Source organism: Mauremys reevesii, linkage group 13 (assembly GCF_016161935.1).
Source record: "Mauremys reevesii isolate NIE-2019 linkage group 13, ASM1616193v1, whole genome shotgun sequence".
In the NCBI taxonomy this organism is placed as follows: domain Eukaryota; kingdom Metazoa; phylum Chordata; order Testudines; family Geoemydidae; genus Mauremys; species Mauremys reevesii.
This window is the reverse complement of record NC_052635.1, coordinates 47,055,628-47,071,407: the sequence shown is the minus strand read 5'-3', so window position 1 is coordinate 47,071,407 and position 15,780 is coordinate 47,055,628. Positions and strand designations below refer to the sequence as shown.

The 15,780-nt window shown below is 47.6% G+C and overlaps 1 protein-coding gene across 4 annotated transcripts in view; it reads right to left on the bottom strand.

Moving 5' to 3' along the window:
- HM13 (histocompatibility minor 13) overlaps positions 1-13,671 on the bottom strand; it is a 31,288-nt gene extending 17,617 nt beyond the window's left edge. Inside the window, exons 1-6 of one of the 4 annotated variants that reach the window (XM_039498196.1) lie at positions 13,319-13,671; positions 8,608-8,706; positions 5,484-5,566; positions 3,469-3,557; positions 2,567-2,652; positions 2,273-2,398 (exon numbers count right to left, since the gene is read on the bottom strand). In XM_039498196.1, the coding sequence (XP_039354130.1) occupies positions 2,273-2,398; positions 2,567-2,652; positions 3,469-3,557; positions 5,484-5,566; positions 8,608-8,706; positions 13,319-13,324 (489 nt within the window). In that variant the 5' untranslated portion in view covers positions 13,325-13,671. Of the gene's footprint in view, positions 1-2,272; positions 2,399-2,566; positions 2,653-3,468; positions 3,558-5,483; positions 5,567-8,607; positions 8,707-10,728; positions 10,985-13,318 lie in introns of those variants that run through there. The other 3 variants (XM_039498195.1, XM_039498193.1, XM_039498194.1) reach the window with 3 other exon arrangements.
- Positions 13,672-15,780: the final 2,109 nt, after the last annotated feature.

Sequence of the window (15,780 nt, the reverse complement as noted above, 5' to 3'; positions counted from 1 at the left end):
AGCAGCTTTGTAGTGTGTATCACTCCCCTGTTTTGTCAGCAAAAGGCAGCTTTTGCAGACAAAACTTTGTAGTATAGACAAGGCCTAAATGTGGCATCCAGCAAGCAGTCACTTGTAATATTCCTCTGACTAGATGGTTCAAAATATACCTGAGGGTGCATGAAAACACTCAGCACAAACACCCCTCCTGGCTGGAGATTTTTCCAGTAGCACTTGCTCTTCACTACTTTCCGAAAATGGAACAGAGAGAGAGAAACATGTGGATTGAAACACTCCATTACCAGCACAACTGACAAGTGTTGCACTTCATACTTGTGCATGCAATTTGGGATGCACTCATTCCTGACTTCTGCAACATACCTCCTGCTGTACCTGCATTAACAGGATGTGACTGTCATTTCTATTTGGTGTTGGGGAAAAAAAATCTGTGCTTAAATGTTGTTAAAACAAAGACAGCTTACTGCTTCTGGGAGGGAGAACAGACAAGCCGTAATGTCTGCAGCAAGGAGGTTGGTATCAGTGCTGTCTGAAGTGAGAAAGAAAAGAAGACCCACACATCTGAATTGCTTGTGCCTGAATCTAGCCTTCAAAAAGGACAAGTCGCTGGTCAAACGCCCACCATGTGAGGAGAGTTTTGAAGTGCATGTCAAAAGAGCATCTTAGCAAACAAAGATTTGGATGTCCTTGCAGACAGGTAAACCAGACAGTGAATCACCATTACAACATGGATGGAAAAATGTGGATGATGAATTACTTCCTGTATTCTTCAAGGGCCAGTTTGCATCTGAGCTTCTACAAGACCTTATTTGTGCCTGTACCAATACGGGCTGCTGCATAACTATATGAGTTTAAAGGGTAAAACAAAATCTAATAATAGATTATGACCTCAAAGCATCAAAACAACAATACAGAGAGACATTGAACTAACAGAAGTGAATGCAAATATTGAAAGTGGTCACTAACGTATGATGGTGTCAGTTTATCCCTGTTTCTATGGTAATGGCACCTTTAGGATGAGGGTCATACCTCATCCTAAAGCAGACATCATAAGGTTCCAAATGATGTATGATGTGCATGTGTAGAGAGGATACATTAAGTCGAACAAATTGATGGTGCCTGCCATTGGCCTAAATTCACATGAAGCCATTTCAGCAAAAGTACAAACTGCTGACTTGGCCTCAGTTAGCAGACAATGCACAGTTTGTGTCTGGAAGTTTAAAACAGGACTGAATTCAATAGGAAGTGTAACAATTGCTTCTGACAACTGTATTTTGCTCTGTGGCCAGCTATTTTTATTGTATTATCTGGAGGAATATCTCCATTTTAAATATTGACATCTTTTTGTTGGACTGATTGAACATGTGTTTGTCAGGACTCTTCAATTCCTGGTCATTTCATGGCATCTAGTTTAGATTAAGCCGACTGTAGATCTATAAATCAGAGGCCAACTAGTTCCTGGCCAGTGAGATCCAAGAGTTAGCCTACAGAGAGACAAGAGTATGACAGAATGGTGCAATCACTGTTAGAATGTCTATTATAATCAAGGAGTGAGGTCAGAAAGCTCTAGCTAGGGCCAAAGAGAGGACAGTATCCAGAGGGACTTTCCAGCAGACTGGGCCTTGAAGCAGCCACCAGGACTAAGGAAAATCTTTAACAAACATTCTAGCAAAACTTCACACCAACATTACAAGAGGGACCTGTAGCACGTTCAGTAAGTTATCTTCTCCTTATTGTAAAATCAATACCTTGAATCCCAAATTGTGAATGACTCTCACTGAACTACAACGTGACTGTTTAACGCTGAAGAGACACATGAAATCAAGCAGCAAGGACAAGTCCTTTGTACAGAGCCAGGAAGTCTGGCTGGAGACTGCTTGTAGGAACAGCGTGACAATCAGCTGAGAAAACCAGATATTCTAGAGCAAACAGATAGCAGTGCTGGTGCCAGCTGCATTATGCAATGCAGCAGGTTTCTCTCGCTGGAGAGATGCATGCTCCGGGAGCCACCCTATGGAATTAAGTGAATAAATTGGAAGAATATTTGCTGGGCCAAGTTTTGGCCAAAGACTCTGTCATTTCCCCTTCCTCCCACCCCCCTTGCTTCTGGGCAGAGGAGAAAGCGTACACCTGATTGTAGTCATGGTTTCCAAGATTCCCTCCTTTCCCAAACTTAGCATGACATCATATACGGCTAACTCTGCCAGACAACCCACAGAACAGGGGTGGTGTGACATTGCTCCTCCTCCAACACCCACGAGCTGCGCCTGCTTACCCAGAACACATCGTAGATGAAGAGGCCCCCAAGCAGGATGCACCCAGTGCTGACGTTGTTCAAATGCAGGAGCTCCACGCCGTTGAGAGAGAACGCCAGTCCAAAGAGATTGTTTGCAATCCAGTGCTAAGGGCCAAACACAACAGGAAGATGGATCTAGTTCAGCACAGCCAGCGGCACAAACTGACTATTCCTTGCAAGCAAATTACCAAGAGACTCCCAAGTTTGATCTAGGGGCTGTTCCTCCCCCTTCCTAGTTTGAATATCCCACTGCTGCTTTGTTCCCTTTCTTACCTTCCTCAGCAGGTACCAGACTCCAACGACGCTGCTCATGGCCAAGCACACAAGGTCCTTGGAATCAAACTCATAATTCACTATTTCTGTAACAAAGATAACAGCATGATTCCATCTAGCCCGCACAACTCCTCCTCCCACTCACACAGGCAGAGCAGTGACTAGTGTATATACATATATATAGCAAGTGAGCAACACAGGACCACCGTGGCAACTTTCCCAAACAAATGTCGGAGTGACACTGCACGTGCAAGTGACCAGTTCTACAGTAACCACATTCAAGTTAGGTGTGCATTCAGAACTGAACTTGGAAAATCCAGACCTTTCCTTTCAACCAGGCCACTCTTCCTCGGCAGATTGTCTTGCTGTCAGGAAGGACACAGAACTCAGGTTTGCTGGGATTGTATACACACAGCTGTCTCAGGAGGTGGATGCCTTTTTGCCTTTCACATTCACACAGTTAACTAGCGGTAAGTACTTTTTCTGCTAGGTGAAACATTCTACTTGTGCATAGACCGTCAATGCGTGGAGATCAGGAGCACCGTAGACAGCACTAGATTACTTAAAAGCCTTAGATAAAAATATTAACAATGAATTCTCTTTATCAGTTTCATTTCTGCAGCGCCCTGATACTGGGATCTTCCATCCGACCAGAAGGCAGCCGACAGGGAGACACCAAAGCAGAGGTCCAACAGCAAATGCACAGTATCTAAAGAGCACTGGGTACATCCAAACAGGCCCTAGCAGCATGGAGTGGGGAACGAGAGGCAGAGAGTCCAAAATATTTTGATTCAATGAAGGGCTGAAAGTTGACAAGCTGAGGGAGAGTAAGAGCACATGAAGCAGGAAACAAGAAGGTAGAACAATAAAGTCCCAAGAGAAAGCAGGCAAAATAGACATACCTTCCTTGTTTTCCCCTGAGCCCTGTGTGAAGAGAAGCTGGTACTGTTTGCTGGGGAAGTTAGCTGGGAAGAATTTGTTCATGATGGGGCTGAAATAGAGATGGAGAGAAGGTCAATCCTGCAGCAGCACCTGTGAATTCAATGCACTTCCCTAGCACCTCCAAGATGACTGCAAATCCCATTACAAAAATTAAGTCCCAACACCTCTGCCCTATCCCCACTGTACAGATGGGGAAACTCAAGTACAGAACAACGAAGTGACTTGCTGAACGTTCCTGAGATAGTGGCACAGCCAGGGCTGTGACTGTCACCAGGCTCTAACCGGCAAGAGACAGTCTTGTAAGGTTATAGGCAGTATTCAAACCAATTTGTAGGGGGGCCTGCAGGGGACCATTGCTGGGTATATTTTGGAAGCATGCCAATTTGGTGCAATTGGCTGCATTCCAATGCTTTTCAGAGTCACCCATGGCAGGGTTGGCTTGGCATTAGCCAGAGAGAAATGGGAGCTCTGGAGGCAGAGAAGACTAATCCCAATTCTGCTAGTGCTCAGGAGTGATGGTTCTCATTTCCCATCCATCACACCTCCTAACACCGCGAGGTTGTGGCTCACTCTGGATTGCCCTCTGTACGCCCCAGCCCACCTAACAGTTTCTAGTGTATCTTCCTGCAGCATCCCATGAGTCTCCTGGATCAGAGACTTGCAGAAGAGAGACCCCCATTCGAAGCCTGACACCAGCAATACCGTCTCAGGCAGTAGCTAATGTGTTTGTGTCAGCACATCTAGAGAGAAAGGCAAAACACCATAATCCAAAAGCCTGGGGAAAGTTATCCCTGTCCCAAAAGCCCACAACCTCCTGGGTTTGCAGGGCCCAGTGGAACCAATATCAGAAGTCAGAGGGGTCCATGTAGGGATTAAAATCCCTTCCTTTAGGTTACAGGCTCTTTCCCCTCCCCGCACCACCCCCAAAAGGCCCCAAACAGCTGAGGAGACAGGAAGTTGATTCCTCTCTCCTCGCAATAACTTTACTTTTCTAGAAAAGCTCAGATGAGATTGCAACATCCAAGGCCAGATCCTACCCTACTCTAAGGTGCAAAGGGCCCTTAAACGCTGCCTTCAGTGGGCGACCAGTGTCCCCTGGAAAGGCAGAGTCCCCAACTGGTGCAGAGCTGGCCCCTCCGGTGGATGGGGCAGGAAGGGGCAGGCTGGAGTACACCACACTCTAGTAAGCCTTGCTGGTGCAATGAGCTCCGACTGCTCTAACTTGCAGTGGGAGGCGAGGCTGGCTGTGGCTAGCCACAGGCATTGGGGATGGAGCAGGACGGTGGCCCAATTCCACCTGCTTCCTGGACTGTATCACATTTTGTCCCAGCGCAGTTGAGAATTTAGCCTGCAGTTTTCACTGAGGTTTGTGCGTTGTAAACCCATTTCCCAACTGGCTTTGCTGAGGCACAAGCTCTGGCAATAAAAGCCCACTGAGGATTTCACAACCATCTCTCTCGGTCGCTGTTCAAAGCAAAACGTTCTCTCTGTCCTGCTTAAATACAACCTACACTGTAAGCTCCTCAGGAGAGGGACAGTGCCTTGCTGGGCACGCACACCTATGGTGCAGTAACAGCATAAATCCAAACGCTTTTGCAGGCAGCATAACCCAGTGCTTTGTCCACTAGCCTGGGGCTTGGGAGAGCTGGGTTCTACGCCTGGCTCCCCCACAGGTCTGCTATGTGACCTTGGGCAAGTCACTTCACCTCTCTATGCCTCAGCTTCCCTGTCTGTAAGTCAGAGATGATGTTGCTGCCCTCCTTTGTAATGTGCTTAGAGTTCTACGGATGAAAAGCGCTACGTAAGAGCTAGGTCATATTATTACTGCTGCAAGGTAACAGCACTCTGGGAATAAACAAGTCCAATCTGCCCTCTTTCCTAGGTGCTCATACGCCATAGGGCACTTCCCTATACACTCCCTAGTCACCAGGACAGACTTTACCATACAATATTGAGGTACCCCCCCAGTTTTTACCTGATGGTGTGAGACAGGGCTAGGATCCCCAAGACAAAGAAATACATGGAGAGCAACAGGTTGATATATTCTTGAGAGAAGATCTGGAAGGCAAAAGAACGAGATTCGGTTACAATTGCCATTCCCACCTGGCAGAAAAGGCAAGAACCCCTTTACAGGTTACACAGCTGTGATGTAACTAGCAAGTTACTTGTCGCTGCTTTCTGGTCATGATTGTGACAAGTGACTAAGAATGACTAAAACGCGACATATTTACTATATTTCATACCAGCAGGATTAAAATAAAAAAGGAATTAAAATAAATGACTAGTCCCCCAATCACATAAGGGCCATGTGGGATAGGCGGCCACCTCCAGAGTCTATACTACCACATGCAACAGTGAGCCATTCAGAATGGTTTAAAAAAAAAAATTGCAGGAAAGGGCACGCATTTTTTCCAAACAATTCTTTTTTGGAGAAAAATTCAGCATGTGATTGGAGCATGAAATTGTTAAATGCATGCAACAGCTTGAAACAAAAAATGACAGAGGTTGACCTAGTCCTGCCTCAATCTGGGGGACTGGACAAGATAACCTCTTGAGGTCTCTTCCAGCCCTACATTTCTATGAAAACTGAATTACGGTAGCATTCCCCCTACCCTTCAGTTCCAAAGGCATCCTAAACTCATGCTCCGCCCTAGTTTATCTGAGGATATTATGAGAACCCCTATCCCTCTGAAATGCATGTGCAGCCTTAGAGCCTGCATTCAATCACACACGTAACCTAGCTAAATGTGCCAAGAAGCACTTAAGGCAGCCTTTGAGCTTTTCTTGTACTCTCCTAAAATAGAGAGAAATTAAAATACAAATGCTTATTGCAGAGTAACATCACAGTAACAATTTAAACCTGTCCAAGTGAAGGCTCATGTAGCAACATTAATTTGTCCACATTGCACACGTTTAGCATTTTCCCTTGAGACACTTCACAGCCACACCTGGCATGACCAAAAGATAAGGGATGGTAAAGGTACCTGAGGAGTCCTGCTAGCATCCTGACACTGCAGGATATTGGGTCTCTTAGGGGGAACACCTTCTCTGACCACAGGCAAGAAGGAACTGACCAGAACATTTGATGGGCAGTATTTGTAACCATGGTGGGGGGATGCCATAAATAGTAGGGATCCTGGCTTCTGGTCTCCCCTATTCCAGGAGCAAGAACCCTATCCAGATGGTATTTTTAGAGACGTATTCCCCCTGCCCCAATGCTCACATAATTCAGATATGCCTGAACCAATTTCATTCAAGTAGTCTAAAAATAAATTCCCCCTGGACTGAAGACCAAGAATGGAAGATTACAGCCCAGAGAAGTATGAGAAAGTTGTAAGTGATGAAGGATTAGAATGGCAGTTGAAATGAATTCTTAACTAAGGCCTCTTCAATAAAAGAAACTCTGCACCACTTTAACTAAGCTGATTTTAAATTGTAAACTAGTTAGGCCTGTACATCCCCCCATGTAGACAAACTTAAGCCAGTTTAAGCTTCAGTTTAAATTGGTAATTTGCTACCTTAAGCGCAGCTACATAGGGGATTTGTATGGGTTTAACTACATAAGTCAACTTTAGTACAGGTTGTATTAGCAAAAACAACGAGGAGTCCTTGTGGCACTTTAGAGACTAACATTTATTTGGGCATAAGCTTTTGTGGGCTAAAACCCACTTCATCAGATGCATGGAGTGGAAGATAAAGTAAGGAGGTATAAATACACAGCATATGAAAAGATGGGAGTTACCTTACCAAGTTGGGGGTCGCACTGATCCTACTCCCTACTGTATGTTCCACTCCATGCATCTGATGAAGTGGGTTTTAGCCCACGAAAGCTTATGCCCAAATAAATGTGTTAGTTTCTAAAGTGCCACAAGGACTCCTCGTAACTTTAGTACAAACATTCTCACATAGATGAAGCCTAAGTCAATTTAGTTACATCAGTGCCACTATTCTCATATACAAGGCCCAAAGCCCTTACTGCCATGACCTCTAGCTACAGTTCTGGCATTTTCATGTAACCTGAGATGTGGGCATGGGCACCAGGTTTGTATAATTTTTGGTGGTGCCCAGAATGGGTCCAGCAGAGCCGTCCAGTCTATAGGATGGACTGGGGCAACCCTGGGAAGAGGTGGGGCGAGGGCTTGGGGGAAGGGGTGGAGTGGGGGTGGGGTGGAGCAGGGGCAGGAAGAGGCAGAGCAGAGGGTGGGCTGGGGCCGGGTTACTTGCTGCTGACAGTGCCAGCCCCCCTGCTAATCCCCCAGGCCCCTTGAAGTGTGGGGCCTGGGGCGGTTGCCTTGGTCCGTCCTATGGACGGGACAGCTCTGAAAATATCAGCCCGAACATTGGTGGAGCTGGGCCCACCTTCCTGAATATTGGTGGAGCACAGACACCACGGGCCCATATAACTCGCCGCCTATGGATGTGGGTATAGTAACTCTCTGAGGCTTCCCCTATGAAACATGTGGAAGATTGTCTATAAGTAAAAATGTCACCTTTTACCTTCGCAGCTAGCTGGATAGCTTGCATTTATCAATGCCTAAGGCTGATTACAGCTGGAAAGGAACATGAAACAAAGCTGGAAGAAGCTACAGTTCATATACCTTCATTCTTCTCTGCTTTCGGTCAGGTCACTCAGTTATCAGTTACTACATCTCAGACTTCAGAGACAGCACCACAGCGTGTCAGGGAAGGCCACATGTGCTTAGTAGTCTGAGAATCGACTCAAAATTTCCATTGGCTCTTTGGCCTTATTTTATAAGCAATTACTTGTACACAGACTCAGACTTGCCATAAAAGTCAGATAATTCAGAATAAAGGCTGTGACTCCATCCCTCATGTCTCTCACTGCCTAGCAATGTCGCAAGGATCTCTAAAACCTGTGCAATTTCAACACACTGTGCACCCAGAGATCAATACAGCAAGCCAAAAAGAGCCTTTCAGACTCCTCTTTGAGATGTCTGCACTGCAGGCTGTGATCAGTCTTGATGTGATTTAAAGATGAAAGCAGTAAGGTAGAGAGGTTAAAACAAACGACAAGCAAAGAAGGGAGCTTACACATTTCTATGGCCCCCAACAACATAGGATCTAAGTGGCTTACTTACTTTGAAGAAGAGGTAGAGTCCGAAGAGGGTGCAACTGGCGACAATGGGAAAGCGAGCAGCGTCCCGACTGGTAATAGTCTCTGGCATATCTGAGGCATTCTAGAGAGGGAAGAAGAGCACATCTGTAGATTAATCTGCTCTCTGTATCAACACACTGGGGAGAAGAGGTCCAGAAGCACCAGCAGAACTAATCAACGCTGGGCTCACGTGGATGCAGGTTGCTTGCTGGCTTCCTGTCATCCCTGCCGAGCCTTTATTAAAAGCACAAACTGATTCAGAAACGGATACCTGCCCACCTTTGTCCCAGCAGGAATTGCCAGAGTTTACTACTTTTTTTCTAGGGGAGAAAGCAGTGGGCCTTCTAGGCTGACCTCCCTCCCCAGTTCTCTCTTCCTACTCCCCCAGCCCAGCAGAGGAGTGTGGGACACTGCTGGCTCTGCAGCCCCTCTGTGCTATTCTTGCACCAGAACTGTTTCAACATTATTCATATTCTTGGCTTCATTTAGCTTCCCCATCTGTGTATGCCATATGTTTATTAGCCATTGAATGACAGTTCTGTCCAGCCACCGATTTACTCATCACATTCTTAGGATGCGCCCTTGTACTGAGCCCCTTACTAGTGTGAAAGATGTATCAATTTTGTAAATGCCTTTAAATAATTTTGGAAGCATCTATTAGGTAACTTGAAGTCTCTTGTTTTGACCCAACAAAGTCCGATTCTCTCAATGTAGGTCCTCAATTCCTGATATGATCTTTTGTTCCCCTACACTGCATCCTCTCCATGACATCAGCAGCCTTGTTGTGGTACCCAGACCGTATGGCAGAGCATAATGGCTAGCAGTCTACTCGGAATGCGAAAGCAGCGTCACTCAGTGATGGTTACCAAACAGCTGACTGCACTCTACACTTGGCATTAGCTGTTTGGCTAATCAAGACACAGAAACTTTCACAACACACTTGCAATCCTGCCTGAGAGGAATGCACCCTACTGCCACCACTTATGCAAAACAACCATATGAAAGTAGTGACGACTCATATAGAGCATACAGCTGGCTGCTACGCAGCAGTCCCCAGCTCAAGACAGTATCTAAGTACCCAAAGAATTGCTCATTCTCTGCAACAAGGTCTGTAGTTAACTCTGCAGCTTTATTTCCATCTAGCGCATACTGAACAACGTGGCTATAATAAACTCCCAAAGCTAGGCATTAGAGAAGAAAATGTGATAAAAGTGGGAAAACCAAGGTGAGCTACCATTACTAGACAGCCCCCAAGAAGGGGACAGGCTAATGCGCAGAATCACAGAAATGCAGGGTTGGAACAGACCTTGGGAGGTTAATCTAATGCAGTCTCCTGCAATGAGGCAGGACCAAGTATAAGTAGACACTCTGAAAGGCACTTGTTTAAGCTAAAGCTGGGAGCACAATTCTCTCAGACAGAGAAGGCATCTCCGTGGAGGATAGTGAGAAGAAGCAGGAGAAAGCCACAGGAATAGAAACAGAACCCAGGCTCAGCTCTCTGGTGGATGCATTACTCAAAAAGGGGTGATGGTGCTTAGAAGCTTTCCAAGGATATATGAACTTCTCCTGAGCCAGTAGGGGCACTACCCAAGAAGGCAGAGGTACCCTATGGGTTACCTCTCTCCAGATGGGGAGAATGAAGGCAGTACTAGGGGATGAAAGCAGAACCCTATGGGTCACAGACAGCGATGAGGGACCAGTAGCTGGAGGGCATCTCTTGCCAGGAAGGGAGCAGTAATACCCGGGGGGATGAAAACACCGTGGCCCCCATGTGTGCACACATGGCTCCCAGTCCCCGGAGGAGGCTCAGTCCAAGGGGATGCTCAGGACTCTCCTCTCCATGGCATGAGAGGGGAATCTCTGAGCAGCGCAAGACGCTCAGGAGGCCTCGGTGTCTTAGGGGAGCAGTGGGGGACCAGAGCAAAAGGCGGACCCGTCACTGGGGGTCCCAGACCCCTTCTGGGGGTCACCCCGAGCAGCAATACGCGGACTCACGGCCCCTCCGCGTGGGAGGTCCCCGGGATGCCGCAGACACGCAAAGGGGGGGCCCGAGGGGGCCGGTGGAGCGGGGGGTGGGGGCCCGGCCCGGGCGGGCGGAGGTTACCTTGCTCTTGGCACAGGTGACGGAGCGCAGCGCCCCGAAGAAGATGGGCAGCAGCGCCATGAGCACCAGGCTGCCGTAGGCCAGGGCCATGCCCTCGGGGGTGGCGGGCGGGCGCGCCGGGCCGGCGGCGGGGGCCTCCCCGGGCCCGCTCACGTTGTGCGCTTCGCTCAAGGGAGCCGTAGCCTGCTCCGCCATCGCTGCCTGCTCCCAGCGCGGTCCGCACTTCCGGCCCGGCAGCCCCGCCGCGTCAGGGACACGTTCCCTTAAGAGCCGGAAGTGAGAAGCGCGCGTGCGCCAGCCTGGCCCCGCGCCTAGCAACCGAGCCGGCTCCGTTACCAAGGGACCTGCTGCTGCGGCTGCACCAACCGGGGATGAGCAAGGGACACGCCTAGGCCTAGACCAGCCCCCGCCTCCCCGTCCTGGGCCCCATCCTCCCCCCAGGCCGGGCCCCCCGCCCGGCCTCCCTCCTCCCGGCCTGGCCTGGCCCCGCCACCCCGGCCTCCCGCCTCCTGGCCTGGCCCCCAGCCTGAGCCCCACCTCCAGGCCCATGTCCTCCCCCCAAGCCGGAACCCCCACTCTAGAGTCACCAATTTTAGTTGGACGTATTCCTGGAGGTTTCCTCACAAGACATAATCTTTAATTCCTGGAGACTCCAGGACAATCCTGGAGGGTTGACAACCCTACCCAACCCCTGGGCCGGGCCTGCCTCACCCATAAGCCCAGGCCCCATCCTCTCTCCCCTGGCCAGCCCCATCCCTGGCCTGGGCCCCCATTCCCAGGCCCCTATCCTTGAGCCTGTGACCTGTGTCCCCAGCAGGGTAGAGTAGGGGCTCCCTTCCCACAGGGCCACAAAGAGGCTCTTGCCAGGAGGGAAGAAGCAGAGCCCCCTTCTCCCATCCAACAGCTTCTAACTAATCAGCCTCCTGCTAACCCCAGGCTGACAGAGCCCCTAAGCAGCACCAAGAGGAGCTTGGCAGAACTCCTAGCAGGGGACATGGTTTCACCCCGGCCTTCAGCAGTGGAGCCCCTTCCTCCGTCTTTTGTGCTTACCCCTGGGCTAGTTGGCTTATCCCCTTGACTAATAGGTATCTAATAGTTTTGCAAGCCCTGTGTGGAAGTAGAGACCTGTGCACTATTATGGTGCACCAGCCAGCGTGAGCTGCATTCACAGTCACTCCCCCACCCTGATAGTGCAACACGTACATTGGTCTGTGCAACACTCCATTTAACAGGCCTCCATGGGTACTAGATAGACTTGACTGTGGATGGGCAATTAGGGCTTGTGTGCTTTGATTACTGGGTTGGCTTGCGAGGCAGGTCTCTTGTATTAGTTTAGATGAATATATGGGCTGAAGGTGTTAACATAATCTGGTCACTGTCCAACAGTAAACAGTGATGAACCAGGTCCGGGTTTTCATATACAGAGACCTCAGGCTGCTTAATGCCATGGCAAACACACCAGTAAAAATCCTTTTAACCTTTTATTAAAGATAAAAAAGGAGAACACAACAGTTAAAGCATTTAAAATATAAAGTATGAAACAAGACTTGCATTTTACCAACATCCTTTGTTCCCTTTCCCTGTAGCTGGAGAGAGTGTTTAGAAGGAAAAACCCCTTTGTCTGACAGTCTCTTAGATGGAATCAAAGATGGTGTTAAAATCTGTTCCCACTTTATCCCAGGTGGTGTTTGGGATTCAGCTGGAGCCAGTGGAGGTGGCAATATCTTTTGAACATAAGAATGGCCACACTGGGTCGGACCAAGGGTCCATCTAGACCAGTATCCTGTCTGCCAACAGTGACCAGTGCCAGATTGCCCCAGAGGGAATGAACAGACCAGGGAATCATCAAGTGATTCATCCCCTGTCGCCCATTCCCAGCTTCTGGCAAACAGAGTCTAGGGACACCATCCCTGTCCATCTTGGCTAATACCCATTGATGGACCTATCCTCCATGAATTTATCTAATTCTTTTTTTAACCCTGCTATAGTCTTGGCCTTCACAACATCCTCTGGCAACAGGTTCCACAGGTTGACGGTGCGCTGTGTGAAGAAATACTGCCTTTTGTTCGTTTTAAACCTATTAATTTCATTTGGTGACCCCTAGTTCTTGTGTTCTGTGAAGGGATAAATAACACTTCCTTATTTACTTTCTCCACACCAGTCATGATTTTATAGACCTCTATCATACCCCCCCAGTCGCTTATTTTCCAAGCTGAACAGTCCCAGTCTTATTAATCTCTCTTCATATGGAAGCTGTTTCATACCCCTAATTTTTGTTGCTCTTTTCTGTACCTTTTCCAATTCCAATATATCTTTTTTGAGATAGGGGGACCAGATCTGCACACAGTATTCAAGATGTGGGCATATCATAGATTTATATAGAGGCAATATGATATTGTCTGTCTTATTATCTATTCCTTTCCTAATAATTCTCAACATTGTTAATTTTTTTTACTGCTGCTGCACATTGAGTGGATGTTTTCAGAGAATTATCCAGTGACTCCAAGATCTCTTTCTTGATTGGTAGCAGCTAATTTAGACCCATCGTTTTATAAGTATAGTTATGATTATGTTTTCCAATGTGCATTACTTGCATTTCTCAGCATTTGGGTCCCTCTTTCTGCTCAGTCTAGTCAGGATTTCTCTCAGGATCAGGATGATGAAGGCCTGGCATCTCAGGAGACGGTGGGCATGGCAGCCATGATGTTGCAGTTTGCTCCAGTAGCCAATTTTTCTCCCCAAAGTCTCCTTCTTTAAGGATTCACAAAGGAATGATGGTTGGAATAGCCCATCTCATTATTTTGTCCACCAATTAGGCCTAGTTTCCAACCCACCAATTTTGGTTCACTGATTTCTGTTTACCAAGCATGATCTTAGCACAGTCCATGAGTTATTTCAGGAGGTCTTTTTGTTTGGACTAATTCAGTCTGTCTCACTTTCATACTTTTTCCCATCAACTTTTGTTGTTATAGGTTATTGTGACATCTTATGACCTTACAGTTGAGCTCACAATTAGGATAAATTTGTAAGCCCAGTTATTATAATGGGTAATAATTGTGATCACACAGCTGGCACAGGCCTAAGGCCATCACAGCCGAGGTGTTATAAATATTTTCTTTGACAAAGTGAGTACAAGCTGTTATATAACTAGACATTTCACACAGCATAGCTCTGCGTCCCCCATGGCACAAAATAAACCTGGCCTTTTAGAGCACACAAGTCAGCTCTTTTTTCTAAATGCCACAACTGTTGCTACATATTCAACTGTATTCAAGTATTACAGATATAGCAATGGAACAGCGTGTTATTGATTAGCTAATCAACCAGATCTCGAGTTGCCAGCCAAGTAGCATTTGCCAGGCAGTTGCTAACAGCAGCAAATTCCCAGATAAGAGACCCCCAGATTAGAAATGAGAGATCTCTCTTTCCTTTTGGTGTCTGGAGATTGACCCACATTCCGATCACTCAAGCTGAAAGAGATGGAGAACACACCCTGTGACAGAGAAAGGATATTTGATCCAGACATGTGTCACCTTGAGCAATTCAGGCAGTGAAAAAAACACTTCTGTGTGGAGGGCTTGCCACAGACTTGGCCCCACGTCTTCGTGAGATTTCTGTCGGAACAGAGCCCACCCCCAGGCTAGTGGAAATGTAGTGCATTACCATGCAGAGGATCCAGTGTTGGGACTTGTGCTGTAGTCTTTCACTCCTGGGTTGGCACTAGAGAATAACACTGCAAAGGTAGCCACAGCAAGAGGGAGTGCCCCTCAGATCACTCTCCAGTGAACCGTTTGGCTGATTCAGAAGTATTCATGTGGGTGCTTAGGGAGGGGTGGAGGGGGAGCCATTTCCAGCTCTCTTCATCCAGAATGATGGTGGGGTTGATTCAGGATTCATACTGTGAATGGGAAATAATAGAGGGGGGAAAGATAGAGGGTTGCCTGGGTCACCAGGAAGAGCTTGGAGGAACCATGATAGAACCAATAAATCATCTCCAGAAAATTCTTACCTGAGCTGGCTGCTTGGAGTGAGCTGCTGTTTAACCCGAGAGCCGCCAGAGGTCAGCAGAATCCAGCTGATAGATGCGTGGACTTGATGCGGCCTGTGTGGAAGAGAAGACTTTGCAGCCCCTCTCTCTATAATCTGCATCCGGAGGGCGATACCATTGAGCGATTTAATGTGTCTGGTTGTGTTCAGAGAGCTGCAATGTCTGAACTGCTCTAGCGTGGGGCAGCAGTTGTTTTTCCAGTTACTGAAAAGTCTCTGATGCTAGTTTGCTGCCTGGGCAGGAGTACAGTGACTGCCCTCTCCACCAGGACATCTTCACTCACAATGGACTGGGAACACCACCAGACAAAATGGAGCCCCAGCATCTACAAGATCATCCCTTAGCATCAGAGTGCTAGCCAGCATGTATGGGTCTGGCTCCCTTCAGGGCGAGTATAGCAACAGTTCAATAGTCACTACCTGGGGAACAAAAACTTGATAAGAGGGTGCTTAAATCTCGCAGACAAAGATGTAACAAGGGCCATGTGCAGCCTGGAAGCTGTAGCTAGGCAAATTCAGACTAGAAATAAGGTACAAATTCTCAACAGTTAGAGCAAGTAACAACTTACCAAGGGTTGTGGTGGATTCTCCATCCCTGGAAACTTTTAAATCCAGATTGGATGTTTTTCTAAACAATCCGCTCTAGGTCAAACACAAGCCAGGGAAATCCTATGGCTTGTGTAATCTTGGAGGTCAGAGCAGATGATCACAATAGTCCCTTCTAGTTTTATAAGCTATGACTGTGGTCCTTAAATCTGTATTTCAGGACTAGATACCACTATGAATAGGTGCTTGATAGACAGACACCGGTGAACTCCCTGGCTTCCCTGCAGCTTTGTGTAAAAGGGTACAATATGGGGGGAGGGGTCCCTCTTTTTTCTGTATGTGTAGGCTGTTCTATGGAGCACTGAATGCTGGGTAGGAGCAGAGCAGTGTCACTGCAGTTGTAGTTTGTGTTGTGGAGTCAGGGTACCAAGCCCCTCCTTGTTGAAGATGTGGTGCCAA